Genomic DNA, 17,897 nt, shown 5'->3' with positions numbered 1-17,897 from the left:
TCCACAGAATGGAGAGAAAGAGAGAGAGAGAGAGAGAGAGCACAAGCACACAAGAGCGTGCACTCTCTTACGTCATGGGGACTCTGGTGGATCTGTATTCACTCATTCCACAGATATTTATGGCGCACCTCCTGAGGACCAGGCACTGTGTTAGGCTCTGGGAGTCCATCATCAGAACCCAAGATGAGTCCCTGCCTTCCTGTAGCTTACAGTTTATTGTACATTCACATCTGACAAACAGCCAAGAAGAGCCTTCCAACGACCCGGGACTTTGCTTCTTGGCCCTCCCACTGATTAACTGTCCTCAGTTTTCCTCTCTGTTAAATGGGTCCAGCCACTCATGCTGTGTAACACAGAAAGCTTTGTGGTGAGGCCCTAGGAGATGACATCCAGTAGAAGAACAGCCTTACTGGTTACTCTTTATGGCATCTGTACTGGGTGCTAAGAATTGGGTAGTTCATTTTCTTGGAGTCCCAACTCCACCCTGGGTGGCTCGTGCTGTTATCTTCCTTACCCAGAGGCAGAAGCAGGTCAGAGGGGCTGAGTGACTCTTCCAAGGAGGCTCAGGACTCCAAAACAGAAAGGTAAGGAAGAGAAGACCCTGCTGGGGAGAGTTTGATGGGACCAGAGAGTTAGGGGTGCCGGATTAAATACAGGATGGACTTAGACTATAAGACTGTTCATTGTTTATCTGAAGTTCAACTTTAATTGGGTGTCCTCTATTTTTGTTTGCTAACCTTGGCGACCCTACAGAGGTTCTGATGTTAGGCTGATGGAGGCCTGGGGTATGGCTGGGACAACAGGCGCTGGGGTGAGTCAGGGCTCCTGGTCCTGGTGACCCGGGGAGGTGGGAGATGGGGAAGAGGGGTCGCAGGGTTGTGTGTGCCGGTAACAGCAGGGAGAGGGGCAAGGATGGGAAGACCCAAAACACAAGCAACTTCCAGCCCCAGGGTAACACCTTTTCTGCCTGGGGGCCTTCAGCTCCTCAGCTGCTCCTTTGTTTGAGCTGCTCTCCCGTGAATTCTGAGTAGTTAGTTTAGGTTGACCCGCCCCTGCACGCAGCTCCTCCGGCCACACCCACTTTTGCTTTACCTACCAATCACTGTAGCTTCCTTTTGTAACCTGGTTACCCCCCTGGCTGGCTTCAGTTTTCCTGACTCTTAAAACTTGAGTTTCTGAATTCTTTGACGTGAACACTGTGGGTTCAGGCATCCTTATGGCTGATTCATTCAGCCAGTCCTTGTTCAACATTCACCAAATTATTTTTGAGCACCTACTGTGTGAGAGGGAGGTACAGAATTGAACAAAACAGACACTAAATAAGAAGTCAATGATAAGAATTTATATCCAGTTATTAAACTTGTATTAAGTATTCATTTATGATTGCCATAGCAGCATGAGGGCAACAAATAGCAAGGGGCAGTCTGATTTATTGGGAAGTGAGTCCACGAAGGGTACCCTGAAGAAATGAATTTTGTGTTGGGTTTTGAAGGATGAGTAGGAGTTACCTGATAACAACAGTGATAGTTAAGTGGTGCCAGACACTGTGCCAAATAAACACTATTACTAAAGGAACTAATTTACTCCTGTCAACACTAGGAGAGGCCCAGAGAGGTTACGTTACTTGCACAAGGTCACACAGTGAGTGAATGGCAGAGTCAGAATTTGAATCCAGCCAGAAGCCTAGCTGGCTTCAGAGCCTCCCAAGCTGGCTGGGGTCGGGCTGGAGCTGAGACCCGAGCAGATGTTGGGGAAGGGAATCCTGAAGACCCCAGAAGGCCCAGTTAAGAATTAAAGAGTTTGGCTTGAGAACAATGGGAAACCTTTGAAGGGTTTTTAGAGGTAGGGGGCGGGAGATGGGGGTGTGTCCTGGTCCAAATTGAAATTTCAAAAGATCCCTCTGGCTGCTGAAGGTGGGGGATGGGAGCGGACTGGGGCCTGGGGGATGGTGGGAGGCTGTTCCCTTCCTGCCCAGATAATAGCTAATGGTGGATCTGGAGCGGGCCACTAGCTCTGCAGAATGGAGTTACGTGGCCGGAATCTACTGTGTAAGACGCTCAGAAGGTAAATCCCACAGGGCTCCGGGATGGGAGGTGGGAGAGGAGAGGTCAAGGGTAATGACCAGGTTTAGGGCTTGCAGAACTGGCTGGGAAATACGAGGTTTGGTGGCCTGAGAGCCTCTGAGTATTGAGTGTTGGCCAAATCGCCCAAGTCTGGGATTTCTGTTGGGGCTTTGGTGTGCTTTTTGTTGTTGGGAAATTGGTTTCGGATCACCTTTGAGTGTTTCCTGTCTACATTAGTTCCTTTTTTCCAAAGTATTTGTTTCTTGGAATATTAGAGGCTGAGAGGGCTTAGACTTCATTTTTCTTATGAATGTCTTCCTTTTGCAGACAAGTACGTTACTTAATCTCTCTGCGCCTCAGTTTTCTCATCTGTAAAATAAGGTTAATAATAGTGCCTGATTCAGAGTTGTTGGGAGGATTAATTAAATGATACATAAATTGTGCTTTGTACAGTGCTTGGATGTGGTAAACTCAGTAGGTGCCGGCCGCTCTTCAAGGTAAAGATGATGCTGCAGACACTGCTGATATCTTATGACCAGGAGGGAGGTGGACACAGGGGCGGTTGTAGAAGGAGGTGAAAGCCCATAGAAGTTATTCCAGGGCTTCCCTGGTGGCGCAGTGGTTGAGAGTCTGCCTGCTGATGCAGGGGACGCGGGTTCGTGCCCCGGTCGGGGAAGATCCCGCATGCCGTGGAGTGGCTGGGCCCGTGAGCCATGGCTGCTGAGCCTGCATGTCCGGAGCCTGTGCTCCGCAACGGGAGAGGCCACAACAGCGAGGGGCCCGCGTACAGCAAAAAAAAAAAGAAGTTACTCCAGCTACTCAGCAAGTACATGTTAAGCATCTTTCTGTACCCAGTAACAAGCAAACTGTTTAAACAGTGTGCACAGAAGCTCAAGGAATTTATAGTCACTCAAATGAACAAATATTGAGAGAGTCCTGAGTGCTGGACCTGCTCTGGACTCTGGGGTGACAACTGTATATATGAAAACAAGTTTCCTGCCTTGAAAAGCAGATACAACCCTTAACTTTAGAATGTACTAAGTGCTGGGAAGACAAACCGTTGTTTGAACCTGATGCAATGATCCCAGAGAGCTTCCTGGAGGAGGTGACGTTTGGTCCTGGCTTTGAAGCAGAAGGAGCAGGCTCAAAGGTCCTGAAGGGGCTTGGAACTAGTTTGACAGGAGACAAGTGGCACATTTCCAGGACCCCAAAGTAGGTAGGGTGGCTGGAGTGCAATAAACAGTTGAAGGGGAGAGCTATTTTGTTTACATTTCTATATATTGCCATAGACGAGATTCCTGGTGGCCAACTTTATTTGTATACAAATTATAACTCCATACTGTGCAAGATGGTTCAAAATCCAAATCAGGGCCATGATTGATCTACTGAAGATCTTGTAGAGAAACTACAAGTAAGAAGAAAATGCCATTCACTGGACAAATATTTATAGAGTAACTACTATGCCCCAGGACTATGCTAGCCTGGGGAACACTAGTGAACAGATTCACAAAGCTCCTTCCTTTGTACACAGACAAAAAGTAAGTAAACGAAGAAATAAGGTGCTTGTGTGTTGTGCTATGTCCTATGAAGGAAATAACAGGTGATGCCCCAGAAATGTAAGGGAGTTGGCATCAGATGGGTAATCAGAAAAGACCTCTTGGAGCTTAGAGATTTAGGGACTAGCCTGGAGAGGGCTCTGCAGGCCATGTTCAGAGATAGGATTTTCATCTGAAAGGGGATTTGCAGAGGTTTTCTGTAAAGGACGAGATAGTAATTATATTAGGCTTGGAGGGCCATATATGAACTCTATTGCAACTATGCGACCCTACCACTGTAGCATAAAAGCAGGCCTGGACAATAATAAGTGGGTGCCTGAGGCTGTGTTCCAATAAAACTTTACTTACGGACACTGAAACTTGAATTTCCTATAATTCATGCTTGCGGTACGCGGGCCTCTCACTGTTGTGGCCTCCCATTGCGGAGCACCGGCTCCGGACGCCCAGGCTCAGCGGCCATGGCTCATGGGCCCAAGCCGCTCCGCGGCATGTGGGATCTTCCCGGACCGGGGCACGAACCCGTGTCCCCTGCATCGGCAGGCGGACTCTCAACCACTGCTCCACCAGGGAAGCCCCCATTTTACTTTTATTTTTATTTTTTTGGCTGCACTACGCAGCATGTGGGATCTTGGTTTCCTGACCAGGGATCGAACCCGTGCCCCCTGCCTTGGGGGTTCAGAGTCTTAACCACTGGACTGCCAGGGAAGTCCCTCAACCATTTTAAAATGTAGCAAAACATTTTTAGCTCCAGGGCCAGACAAAAATAGGTGGTGGGCTGGATTTGGCCCCTAGGCTGTACTTTGCAGACTCCTGTTCTAAAGCCATGGGAACCCGTTGGAGGGTTTTGAGTCAGGGAATGAAAAAGTGTGATTTAAGAGGGAAAGGTATGAAGACATGGTGTGATGCCAGAAAGTGGATGTAGGGAATCCATTCCAATCGAGCAATCAGTCATTCAACAAACACTGACTTCCCATGATAGTCATGGTGCCACTGGAGAGGACCCATGATCTGTAAATCACAGTTCTACACTGTGGACTTATAACAGCAGGAGAGATTCAAGAGCAAGACAGAAATACTGAAAGAGAGACACAAAAAAGCAAAAGTTGCATTGAAAAACAGCAAGGTGGCAGACAGGTGGCTGGAGTGCAGTGAGCCAGTGGCAAATTGGTAGGAGTTGAGGGAAGGGTATGTGGAGGAGTTGTGATTTTATCCTGAGATAAAAAGCTGTGGAAAGGGGCTTCCCTGGTGGCGCAGTGGTTAAATTTTTGGCTGTGTGGAGGGGCATGCGGGGATCTTAGTTCCCCAACCAGGGGTCGAACCCGTGCCCCCTGCAGTGGAAGCGCAGTCTTAACCACTGGACCGCCAGGGAAGTCCTCTCTTGCTGATGCTTTGGATGAGGGTGTGTGCGGAAGTGGGGAGTTGAGGGTGGGAGTTTCAAACGACCAGTGGAAGGGTGATTCTGTTCACTGGGATGGGGAGCCTTTTGGAGGAGCGGTTTGGGAGAGTCTAGAAGATGGGCTCGCCTTGTTCACTGCGAGGTCCCAGGAGCCTCGCGCTGAGGAGTTACAGGCAGGGGACATGGGCTCTGGTGTTGGAGGAGTTGGGGAGCTGAGAAGCCTCTCAGGTGAGAAATCAGGAAAGACCCTCTGGACATGAGGTGGCGCCTAGGATGGCCGTTATGTCAACAAGCGTGGAAAACGAGCCACAGTGGGTCATGCTTCCGAGCTTCACTGAAAAATAGAGGGAGATGAGGCCGGCAAGTCAGGTATGGAGCCAGATAAAGGGGTGCTGATGGGGAAGTCAGGGTTGCATTTAGTTAGTGGAGAATTGTTGAGAGTTTTTGGAAAACAGCAGTGAAAAGGATTGTAGCCAACGTTTGCTGTGAATATTTTGTTTAATGGCAGATGTTTTCATACCCTTTATTTTTACCTCTTTTAATCAATTTTTTAAAGTTGAAGGATAGTTGATTTACAATGTTGTGTTAGTTTCTGGTTAATAACAGCAACACGATTCAGTTATACATATATATATTCGTTTTCATTATAGGTTATTACAAGACACTGAATATAGTTCCCTGTGCTATACAGTAGGACCTTGTTGTTTATCTATTTTATTTATTTTATTTGTTTCTTTTTGGCATGTGGGATCTTGGTTCCCCGACCAGTGATGGAACCTGTGCTCCCTGCAGTGAAAGCTTGGAGTCTTAACCACTGGGCCGCCAGGGAGGTCCCTATCAATTCTATATATAGTAGTTTGTATCTGACAATCCCAAACTCCTAATTTATCCCTTCATATCCTTTAATTCATTTACTGTTCAGTACAACTTTTTGAGATAGAAAGTACCGTGCCTGTTTTATAGGTAGAGAGCCAGGTGTAGAGAGTTATGGAAATTACTTGGGGTTTTGTCACTAGACAGTCACAGATATAGTCCCAAGGAGCTCAGGTCCTGAGTGTACATGTTCCAGGGGGCTCTCATTTGGGGTAGACTTGGAGATGGTGTGCACAAGGTGTGGGTATGTGTGGAAGCATAAAGAATGTTCTGGAAGATTTTGCATCTGAGTAACGGAAGGATGACAGAGCAAGTAGTGAGCCTGTGTCTCACTTCTCCATGCTCAAGTACTGCAGCCGCACTTGGACCTCCTTTGTTCCTCTGAAACACCAAGCTCCCAAGCTCAGGCCTGCCTCAGGGCCTTTGTATTTGCTGCCAGCTCCACCTGGAAGGCTCCATCTTCTTTAGCTGCTATGTCACAGCCTCACTGGAAGCCTTCCCCCACCTGTCTAAAGCAGACTGCCCCCCCCATCCTGTCACTTCCCTATACCCTCACCCTGCTTTGTTTTTTCTTCATAACATTCATAATTTGATATTTTATGTTATTTATATATTTGTTTAATAGCTCATTACCTCTTCTGCTCAGCTGTCAGCTCCTTGAAGACAGGAGCAACAGACAATAAATCTTAGAGGTACAAAAAGGGCTCCCTGCATATTTGTAGACCACCTGGATCCACAGCAAGAAGACGCCTGCCCAGGGGAGAGGTTGGATCTGGGTAGTTAGATTTGGAATCTCCTGTGGCAGCAGATGAAATGACTGCATGAAAAGGTTTCGAGGAAAGAAAAAACATCTAACATTTCTTGAGCCCGCATGCTGTGCCTGTGTTAAATAATCCTCACAATGTCTCTTAGGCGAGGACTATAATCCCCACTTCACAGACTTGGAACCAGAGGCGCAAAAACATGAAATAACTTGCTTAAGTTCTGTAGGTAGGAAGGGAGGAATCTCGGAATGGACCCCTCTCCCCCAACATGCTGGCTCCGGAGCCCAGATGAGGAGCATCGTTGGCTAGAAAGACAGAGCAGAGTCTGGAGTTAAGAGGTGTCAATGCAGGTGGAGAGCTGGTTGCTGGGAGGGGCAGTGGTTTGTAAACTCGGAAATGTCCAGCATCAAACGTTAGCAAGAGGTCAAGTGGACCCAGTACTAACTAGGCTTGTTGACGTAGATTCTCGGAGGTCAGTGGTGACTTTTTTTCTTTTAAAAAAATTACTGCTTGGGGCTTCCCTGGTGGCGCAGTGGTTGAGAGTCCGCCTGCCGATGCAGGGGACGCGGGTTCGTGCCCTGGCCTGGGAAGATCCACATGCGGCGGAGTGGCTGGGCCTGTGAGCCGTGGCCGCTGAGCCTGCGCGTCCGGAGCCTGTGCTCCGCAACGGGAGAGGCCACAACAAGAAAAAAAAAAAAAAAAAAAAAAAAATACAAATATAAAATGAACAAACACATCAGAGATTTTGTCTCACTCATTATTAATGAGGGTACTTGTAAGGTGTTATGATCAATTCAAAGGTGGATTCAAAGTACTGCAAGCCTAAGGAAGGAATGCTGAATTTACAAATAGATGCAAAAACTGGCAGAAACTCAGTTCAGTATCCACCAGGCCATAATCAGTTGCATTCCAGGGGATACATTTGCATTTCTATGGAGAAGAGTCATTTGCATAACTATTCATCTTTACAAGTTACAGAGCTGTAAATAGCTCCAAAACACTGAACGGGTGCAGGTAACCCAATGGGGAAGCTCGACAAGCTACACGTTCATCTTTTTTTGCCCATTTCCCAATCTTTCACAATTTTCCTAATATTACATTTATTAATTTATTTCTGAAGAAGTAATATATTCGCATGGTTGAAATTCAAAAATTATGATGGTGAACACAACATTGTAAATCAGCTTTACTTCGATTAAGAAAAAAAAGATATGGTGAAGTCTCCTGCCCCCTCCTGACCCCCAGACACCCAGGACCCCTTAGAGGCAAACATTGCTAGCAATTTCTTAAGTATGCTTCCAAGAGATTCTGTGCATAATAAGCAAACGTGTTAAGAAAAAGATAGATACACACAGGTTTGTCTATTTAAGAAAAACAGGTCACATTATATTTCATGTTCTGTTCTTGTGTTTTTTAAACTCAACAATATGTCTTAGAGATTGTTCCATAAAAGGGCTCCCAGATTCTTTTTTTTAAGATTAAAAAAACCGGGAATTCCCTGGTGGTCCAGTGGTTAGGACTCAGCACTTTCACTGTGGTGGCCCAGCTTCAAGCCCTGGTTGGGGAGCTAAGGTTCCACAAGCCGTGTGGCCTGGCCAAAAAAAAAAAAAAAAACCTGCCAGAAAAAATCATTTATGATTATTTTTATTGCAGTATGGTTGACATACAATATTTTACTAGTTTTAGGTGTACAACACAGTGATTCAACATTTATATGCATTGTGAATTGATCATCACGGTAAGTCTAGTTACAATTTGTCACCATACAAAGTTATGGCACAATTATTGACTATATTCCCTATGCTGTATGCTACATCTCTGTGACTTATTTTTATTTTTTTTACGCGGGCCTCTCACTGTTGTGGCCTCTCCCGTTGTGGAGCACAGGCTCTGGTCGCGCAGGCTCAGTAGCCATGGCTCACGGGGCCAGCTGCTCTGCGGCATGTGGGATCTTCCCGGACCGGGGCACGAACCCGTGTCCCCTGCATCAGCAGGCAGATTCTCAACCACTGAGCCACCAGGGAAGACCTCTGTGACTTATTTTATAAATGGGAGTGTGTACCTCTTAATCCCCTTCACCTGTTTTTCCAACCCCCCCCCCCCCATCCCCCTTCCCTCTGGCAACCACCAGCTTGCTCTCTGTATCGGAGTCTGTTTCTGTTTTGTTTTTAGTCCCAGATTCTTTTTTCACAGCTGCATAGTATTCTGTTGTGTAGCAGGACCATGTTTATTTAATCACTCCCTTATTATCTTTTTTTTTTTTTTTGGCCGTGCCATGTGGCATGTGGGATCTTAGTTCCCTGACCAGGGATCGAACCCATGGCCCCTGTATTTGGAGCACAGAGACTTAACCACTGGACCACCAGGGAAGTCTCTAAGTACTCCCTTACTGTTGGCATGGTGACTTCTGAGTAAATAGTTAATTGAAAGGCATTAAGGAGTGGTGAGTAGTGAGGCAGAAGAGACTGGAAGAGAAGTTTTCTTAGTAGAATTGTACTGTTAATAATTCCCACCTGAGTTTCATCACCTAGGAAATGGGATTGAAATTGATTATCAATTCTAATGGTGCCCACCTTACAGAGTTCTGAAGGTAAATGGGTTAGTTCATGTAAGTTGCTTCTAACAGTACTTGACACAGTACTTGGAACATGGTAACCATCAGTATTTATCATTATCCTCCTTGGAGAGTTTTTTTGTTTTCTATTTTTTTTTTTAAACCACAACTTAAAAGAAAGAAATTTATTTCTTTATTTACTTTTGGCTGCATTGGGTCTTTGTTGGGTTGCGCGGGCTTCTCATTGCAGTGGCTTCTCTTGTTGCGGAGCACGGGCTCTAGGCTCGAGGGCTTTAGTAGTTATGGCTCTCGGGCTCTAGAGCACAGGCTCAGCTGTAGCACACGGGCTTAGTTGCTCCCTGGTATGTGGGATCTTCCCGGACCAGGGCTCGAAGATGTGTCTCCCACATTGGCAGGCGGATTCTTAACCACTGCGCCACCCAGGAATCCCAGATCTGACTTGTTTTACAAGGATTCCTGGCTGCCTCTGTGTGTGTGTGTGTGTGTGTGTGTGTGTGTGTGTGTGTGTGTGTGTGCGCGCGCGCACACGTTTGCAAGGGCAGAAGCAGGGGACTCAGGTAGGAGGAAGGTGCAACCACCCAGGTGGAAGATGATGTTTAATTGAGCTCTAATACATATCGGTCACAGTGTTAGACTGAGGGCACAATGGTGAAGGATTCGGACCAGGTTTTGCCTTGTTGAAGGTCTCAGGCTAATGCAGGATTTCTCAGCCTCGGCCCTGGTGACATTTGGGGCTGGCTAGCTCTCTGCTGTGGGGGCCTGTCCTGTGCACGGTAGGGAATCTAGCAGCATCCCTGATTCTCACCCTCTCGATGCCAGTAGCACCCCCCCAACCCCTCCTCCAGATGTGACAACCTAAAATGTCTCCAGACACCGGCACTGGTCTAGTGGGAGACAGAAACAAACAGAGCAAATAAATATGTGCGCTTCTTTCCATAATGGTAATCGCTAGGATATAAAAAGAGCAGGTCAGGGGAGGTCCCAAATTTTTTTTTTTTTTTGGCTGCGCCATATAGCTCGTGGGATCTTAGTTCCCAGGCTACGGATCGAATCTGCGCCTCCTGCAGTGGAAATGCGGAGTCTTAACCATTGGACCGTCAGGGGAGTCCCTCTTCCTTCTGATTTGTGTTTTCTTGCGTCACTTACATCTCTTCCCACCCACACTGCCGCCATCTGCTTGATGGTCAAGTACCGTCTCCTCCCCTCTTTCCACCTGCCCTTCCTTCCCTCCTTTCTCCATTAGCGTAATCCTGCCAATCCCTTCTAGAAAAAAAGAAAACAAAATAAAAAAAAACTTCTAGAGGACACCTCTTCTCCAAGGCAGGGGCGAGTCCTAACTGCCTCTTTGTGGCTGTAACATGACACGGTCAGCTCCGTGCTCTGAAGGTGAGCCCTTCTGTCACCGTGCCCGAAGTTGGCCTAGGTTCCAACTGGCCAAAAGGAAACAAAACAAAACAAGATATTTAAGACACTTCCCGGCCTCAGTCCCAGCCGTTTCACGTAACGGACAGAGAGGCCTGTTGCTCACTGAAGGCAGATAACTCCAAGTGTGCTTATTTTCATAGTCAGCAGAACAGACTATCTTGGGATGCAGCTTGCTGAGGCTGCCGCTCTTGCTGCTGGCCTGGCTGCGGGCCATTTCAGTGGGGCCAGGCCTCGGCCAGTAAGATGCCTGGGGAAGGGGGTCTGGGGTCAGCCCTTTGCTCTCCTTGGAGGCCAGCTTTATCACTGAGACACTCTGTCTGGCTTCCTGCAGACAGATTCTATCCCCAGATTCTCTCTGACTCCTGGAAATATTGAGAGACACGTATTAATCTATTTTTATTAGCTCATGGCTTATTCATATCACCATGGAACCTGCTTATTTAGGCCTGTGCTGGCTTTGCTATCCAGAGGCACAATGGTCGGATTTTTTTCCTTTCACTTAAGCCAAGGTTTCCTACCTCGGCACAGTGGACATTTAGATCACATAATTCCTTGCTGGGGGCTGTCCTGTGTGCGGTAGGACGTTTAGCAGCATCCCAGGTCTCTAGCCATTAGGTGCCAATAGCACCTCTCCACCCCAAGCTGTGACAACCCAAAAGTCTCCAAACATTGCCATCTATCCCCTGGGGGGCAAAACCACCCCTGGTTGAGAACCACTGATTTCAAGGAATTTTTATATTCCTGATTTTAGAGATGGCAAAGTGTCCCCCTCGACATCTTGCTGGAGGTTTGTAGGGAGAGAGGAGCTTTCTCTGGGCCTTTGAATGATTCCGATCTAAAGATCTCCCAGGTTCATCATTCAGTACTTAAAACATTCCTGAAGGAGTCCAACTCCTAAAAGAAAACACAGATCATGCAGTTGCCGTTAGTAGATTTTAGCCTTGTTTCTGTTCTGCTTGGTTCGGCTTCTCATTTCTTTCTTTAGAGGCAGGGAAAAGTACAGGGTTTAGGGATGTGGAGTTGTCGCTGGATTGGAAGTCTGACCTCTGGCACTGGCTTGCTGTGTGACCTTGGGCAGCTCACTTCACCTCTCTGGGCTCAGTTCCAGCTCTCTAACAGTGCTCCCTACCTCATGGAGTCAGTCTGTGTAAAGTGCTGATTTAGCCAGTGCCAGGCATGCAGAAGCTGCTGGGACTACTCTGTGCAGCGGGGGTTTGAGAGGGGCAATCTCTAGATTGAGGCCAGCAACATTTGGTTTTCTTTATTCCCTGCTTATCAGCCACATTCCATCAAACCCAGGATCGGCCCTTAGTAGGCCTGCCTTGGGCAGCCTTTTTCAATCCGTGTCCCTCCCAGGATTCCATCTGCCACCATACCTTTGTCTCTGTCCCCAGCCGAATTGCTGTTTTCTAGATAACCTCAGACCTACCCAAATGCCAACAGCATTCCTCAAACAGAGCAGAGCTGCCAGAATAAGCCGGCAGCTTCCTGCTCTTTGCCCCAGAAAACATTTCAAGAGATCAAGTGATCAGGGGGAGGGAGATAGGGAGGGGGAGGATGCTGCAGTTGCTTATGCAACCGGCTTTAATCCGGGGCTAAAATCCAACACGCCAACCAGCACCGTATTTTATTTCCTCATGGGCTTGGTCAGGTAGTTGTACACGAGATCCGCCACAAACTCATCCTATTTGTCCTCCCCAAAGCAGCACCAACAGACACAAACAGTATCCCTTATAGGATGGTGGTGCCGGGCCACTGCCCCGCACTGCCCCGAACTGCCGGGAGGGAGAGCGCAGTCTGATTAACTCTGGCCTCCTGTCCCCCGTTTGGTCTCCCCGTACACGGTTCCACCCCCAGGAAGAGGAGGCCCCTCCCTTCTGGTGAGGCCCAGGCCTGTTGTCCTGAATGCTGGACCTCTGTCAGGCCACCGAGTGGTGGTGGAGGTGTCCCTGCCTGCATCCCGGCCTCCTCAGCCTAAAATTCAGCAACAGCGGCTACAGAATCCTCTCCCTTTTCCTAGAGCCTGGGCCCTGCCCCTGCGGTACAGTGTGCTTGGATTCCTGGCTTGCTCCTGTTTGACAGAAGTTCCCAGCCAGGAGGAATTTATGTACACACTGTGGGCATCTGTCGTCCACGTGGGGGTGGGCAGGGTGAGCAGGGCCTCAGCTCCACCGTCTTCTTTGTGGCTTCTTTGTGGCAACAAACCGTGTGGGATGAGAAAGCCGAGTCCTAATTTTAGGAGGAGAAGGGGAGACTTTATTGGGCCATAGGTTTACCTCCTGGCATATGGCTGTGTCACCTCTGGAAGCTTTCTCCAGCCTCTAAAGAATGGTGTTTTATTTAGCTTCTGTTGTTCCCGCTTGCTGTTTTAAAAAAAACCTTGTTAATTAAGCACCTTGTTTTTTAAAAAAAAAAAAAAAAAAAGCATCAGCAAGTGAGCACGGATGCTTTAAGATCCTTCTGGATTTGCCTTTTCTTTCTCAGGCTACAGACCCACGACCAAGGCAGCCTGACGGAGGAAACAGGCAAAGACCTCCTAATACTATTGAGATGGGTGGAATTATAAGCAGTTCTGCAACAGTAGTTAATATTTTACTGGGAAACAGTGCCAGAGAGATGGGGGTGGGGTAGAGCTGTGTGTGAAATAGCTGTTCCACCTGCCTTTGGGGACCCGAGGAAGCCGTTCTCTGTGGAAATAAATTTAAGCAAGAATCCTTACAAAGCTCATGGGATTTTCTGCCACCGAGGGCCCAGTTTCCCAGGCACATCCTTACAGGGCTGGTTGTGTGGCAGGAAGGTCTAAGCAGTGGGTGTAGGCCTGACTAATAATGGGGGTTCTTGTTCCCTGGCTGAGTTTGACATCTTTCTTTCTCCCTCTGGATTTAAATGGCTTCTCAGCCCAAGAGGCACTGCCTGTGCCCTGGATTCAGAAGGTACACGCCTCCTTGGGAAGCCAAGGCGAGAGACAGCGGCTCTCTCTCTCTCTCTCTCTCTCTTTCTGCATCTGCCGGGAGAGCTGCCGCTGGTATTTTTCCACAGGCCTTTTCTGCGCTCTCAGGGCCTAGTTTTTCCCAGCCAGGCCCAGAGTCTGAGAGAGGGTTAATAGGCAGGAAGCTGAAGCCATCGCAGACTAATACGGAAGTCAGATTTTTGTTTAACTGACAGGTTTAGCAGGCCTCAGCGCTGGGGGAGGGGGCTGGGCAGGGGAAGGGAAGTTTGTAGAGCTAGGCATGTGGCCTGCTAGGAGCGCCTTTGGCTTTTCTTAGGGTAAGGATGGGGAGGGGGGCCCCCTGGCATCCTGGCAGGGAGGCAGGAACCCATTTTGCTTTCCTCTGAGTTCTGGCTGGGGGTGGTGGGGTGACGACAGGTTCGATTCTGGGCTGGGGCAGGCAAGTGGCTGTCTGGTCTGCTTTGTCCAGGAGGCATTTTGATAATGACGATGCAAACTTGACCACTTGGTTCCCCTCCTCCCCTCTCAGCCCGAGTGCTCTGTCCTCTGGGAAGCCAGGGCTGCCCTGGAGTGACTTGGGGGGCTCGCCTGGCCCGTCCGGTTTGCCTCAGAGGCCTGGCTCCAGCTTCTTTCTCTTGCCCCCTGGGCTGTTTTCCCAGGCCTCCCTGCTCTTTGGCTTCACTTCCCCGCCCCCCGCGGGTGGTGGGGAGAACATTCTGCTGGATTGTTCTAGAAAAGAGCCAGCCTTCCTCCCAGCGAGAGAGCCGTTTCCGTGGGGGCAGATGAGGGTGAGCCCTTGCAGCTCACCCCCAAAACTCTCTTGCCTGTGGCCTCTGGGCCTCAGGCTTTGCTGGAGCAGGTCAGGCTGGCTGCACTGGTTTGCTCGTGCCGCGAAATCTAGCCAGGGTGTGGGAGAAGGGCGACTGCGGGCCCCTTTCCTAAGTTTTTCTTGCTGCAAAAGGCCTAGCTTAGCCTGTCTTTTTCTATGCACAGGATGGCTCTTGCTCACCAGAGCCTCACAAAGATAATCGCTCAGGAAGTGTTTCAGCCAATCCGGGGCCGCCTTACACTCCGATTTGCCGGGGCAGCCAATCGGGGATGAGCTTTTATTAGGCGGCCAGATCATCAAGCCGAAGTGCCAAACCCTTTTTCTGTGAGAACTAGGAGCCTGTCCTCCATGTTTTATAAGTATTGACATTACACAGTGTTAACAATGCATCCACAGAGGTAAGCTCGACTTTTTAACCATCTTTTCTCCCCCTCCCTCTGAGACATCCGCATTGTGGGCGAGCAGTGTGATTTCTCTGTGGCTGGCTGTGCCACAGTCACCCCTACAGCACTTAGGTTAACTTGGAACTGTTTAGAGATTTTTTTTTTTTTTTTTTTTTTGCTTTCTTGGGTCACATGGCTAAGTAGCCATTAGCCAGAGCTCGGTTTTGCAAACTGGCAAGGGCCTGGCACACCTTTTCTTCCACCAGGACATGGTGTTTCTAGAAGAGTGTGAAGCTAGATCCTGGTATTGCCAAAAAAGAAGCTTTTTTTTTTTTCTCCCCCCTCCTTCCTCTCTCTTTTTCTCTCCCTCTCTCTCTCTTTCTCTGAGCAGTTCCCCCCCCTCCCCCTTGCACTCTTGTCTTCTCTTGTGTCACATGCCTGCTGGGGGAAGAAAATGGAAGGTAAGCAAGCAGGCTCCCCTCCAAGGAGAGCTCATGGCAGACAGCAAAGCAGGCAAGTTTACCTCTCCAAAGAGGTGCTGGGAAGGCTGGACTCAGTTCTGACCAGAGAGGACGTGTGTTTGCAAAAGAACCAAGCCCTCAGCAGAGCAGTGCTAAGGACAGATCCTAGCTACTGGGGCCTAGGTGGGTGGTGGTGACTCCCCATGGTCTTTTCTCTTCCTACAGGGTTTCTTCACTTGAAACTACATTGTTCAGCCTTTTTTCCTGACTTCTATTGATACAGAGTGTTCTTCTGCAAAGCCAGCCTGCAGCCAGCAAATGTTTCTGAAAGTGTTTTCTAGGCTTTGGAGGAAGTTTTTGGAGTAGGGATGGGGATGGGGGGCGGGGGGGGGAGTGTAGGAGGGGGGGTGGGGGAGAGATGTTGGACAACATCCTGCAATAAATCTGAGGAGTCTTTTTGAATCCCTTAGTTTTCTCCTCTTGCATGGTTTACAGTGGACTCATGTCTCTTTTCTCCTGTTTTCATTTTCCTTTCCCTTTTTTTTTTTTACATTGTATCATCCTCTGTCCTCCTGTGTGATAGAGTGCAGAGGAAATAAAATCATGTCTGTGGCTCATGACAGCATTCCATATTCAGTGGTTGGGTTGTGTTGTTGTTGTGTGTGTTTTTAATAATCCCGTGTAACTGTTTAAAAAAATTTCCTTTTTGATCAAGTCCCAAATCTGCCAGCCTGTTCTCTCTTCTTAACTGTGGAAAAATGAGACGGTTGCTTGAACATTTGTTGGGTAAGTAAAGCAATCCATTTCTGTGACCATGTATAAAGAGTTTGGCGAACATTTGGGGTCTGTTTGTAACAGGGGGTCTTGGCTCCAGCCGTTGGGGGCTTTTTATGAGCAGGAACCCAAGGAGGGCTTTTTCCTAGTGTCTTGATTTTAGGTGACTGTTTGAATCCACTGTTTTTCCTGATAACCTAGGGCTAGGATTGAAGATTATACTTCCTGTTTACCCTCAGGGAAGAAACGTTTAGTTCATTGTGACTTGACTGGAGACCTTGAATTGGGATTGTTTGGATATTAGTTAGAAAACTCTGGGTAGGTGATCTGCTTGTGAAATGTAAGGAAACTGCTTGGTCTTAAGGGTCACAGAGCCTTAAACATGGGGGTGGGGAGGAGCTGGGGGTGGTGGTGTGAGTCCTTCTGTTTTAAGATACTTACATGTCTGTAAAAATCCCACCCACCACCAAACTTGGTCTTGATTCAGGACTCATACACAGCAGACCCGGCCTTTTTCGAAGCCTGACCCACACATCTGTATGTGCACACTTACCTTGACTTGTGATTTATTTCTCACTTTTTACATTTCTCCTGATCTCTTAAGGCTGCAGCTAGAACTTCAGAGTGATTTCTTGTTTAGCATTTGCTTCAGCATTTCCCTAGAAGTTCACTGCATAAATTTCCAGCCTGGAGACCAATCCAGCAGGACTGTAAATGCTGGAAGTATATTCGGTTGCTGTGTTATGCCAACGTGATGGAGTCAATAATCTTTCTTCTTTTAAACTGGTGTCCCGCAACCCACCTTTGAGAACCAATTGGAAAAAGGGTCATTTAATAATGAGGAATGTACCCAATTCTAAGCTGAGAAGTCTTTGCAAGACAGGCCAGCTTCTTAGAGTAAAAGGACAGGCCGTTAATGATGTAACATACTTAGAACTGAACTGCTTGCCTGCTACTACCCCACACAAGAAAGTTCATAGGCTTTAGCTGTTTTCTTTGTTCTTATCTCCTGGCTGTAAATGGAAGTTACATATTGAGGTTCTTGTGGCCTCCTTGGAAGCAATATCTAATCACAAGACTCCTGCTTTGGTGCTGTCAGTGTTTGCATAATGGTGCATTTGTTGGGCTGGAAGGAAACCTAAGGGCAAGGCATTTGTCCTCCAAAAGCTTGCATTTAAAATGGCTCCCACAGGTTTGCAAAGCCAAGATCTGTTTTCACATGTGCAGCCCCAGCAAGTTCTCAGCCCTGGAGCAAGCCAGCCACTTGCCTCTCATCCTGGGGGCACCACCAAACATGAGTCTGTAAAAGTTAATGGCTCTCAAGGTAGCATTGTTTTCCAGTTTCACTCAGGGGGAAAAAAAATAAATGTCTGCATTGCAGCAGGACTAGCTAGGGACAGCAGTGCAGGCTCACGGTGCAGCCCAATGGGGTTTCTCTCTCCAGCTTTTGAACCAATAGACTTGGAGGAAAGGTTACAGATTGACAATTGCAGTGGCTGGACCGAGAGCGGGTCTTCTGGAAATTTCTACCATCTTTGTTCCTTTTAGGAAAAGCACATCCATGGAGCTGAAGCGTCTCCCTACATTCCATGCCTAGGGCATCTCCCCCCCCCCTTTCTTTTTTACATCAAGGTAGATGGTCCTCTCTCTGCCACGTTTGTAAATTGCAGAGGGAGGAACAGAACATTGGGCTGTTTTCCTTTTTCCTTCTGCCTCTTCAGCCCCCAAAGAGGATGCACAGCTGCAAGGAACAAACACGGACACACTGGAGCTTTTGATTCCTCTCCTTTTTTTTTTTCCTTGAAGCCCCTCCAGGATGGATTCACTTTCTGCTTTGGGAAATTAAGT

At 48.0% G+C, this 17,897-nt stretch overlaps 1 protein-coding gene across 1 annotated transcript in view; it reads left to right on the top strand.

The window, feature by feature from the left end:
* The first annotated feature begins 14,815 nt into the window (after positions 1 to 14,815).
* The window catches only part of ZMYND8 (zinc finger MYND-type containing 8), a 131,636-nt gene continuing 128,554 nt past the window's right edge, over positions 14,816 to 17,897 (top strand). The window contains exon 1 of the mRNA XM_007446940.1: positions 14,816 to 14,829. Coding sequence (XP_007447002.1) covers positions 14,816 to 14,829 — 14 coding nt within the window. The remainder of the gene's footprint in view (positions 14,830 to 17,897) is intronic.

Source organism: Lipotes vexillifer, unplaced genomic scaffold (genome assembly GCF_000442215.2).
Source record: "Lipotes vexillifer unplaced genomic scaffold, Lipotes_vexillifer_v1.1 scaffold565, whole genome shotgun sequence".
NCBI lineage: Eukaryota > Metazoa > Chordata > Mammalia > Artiodactyla > Lipotidae > Lipotes > Lipotes vexillifer.
Note: the sequence above shows the minus strand (reverse complement) of the source record. Positions and strands in the feature narration are given on the sequence as shown.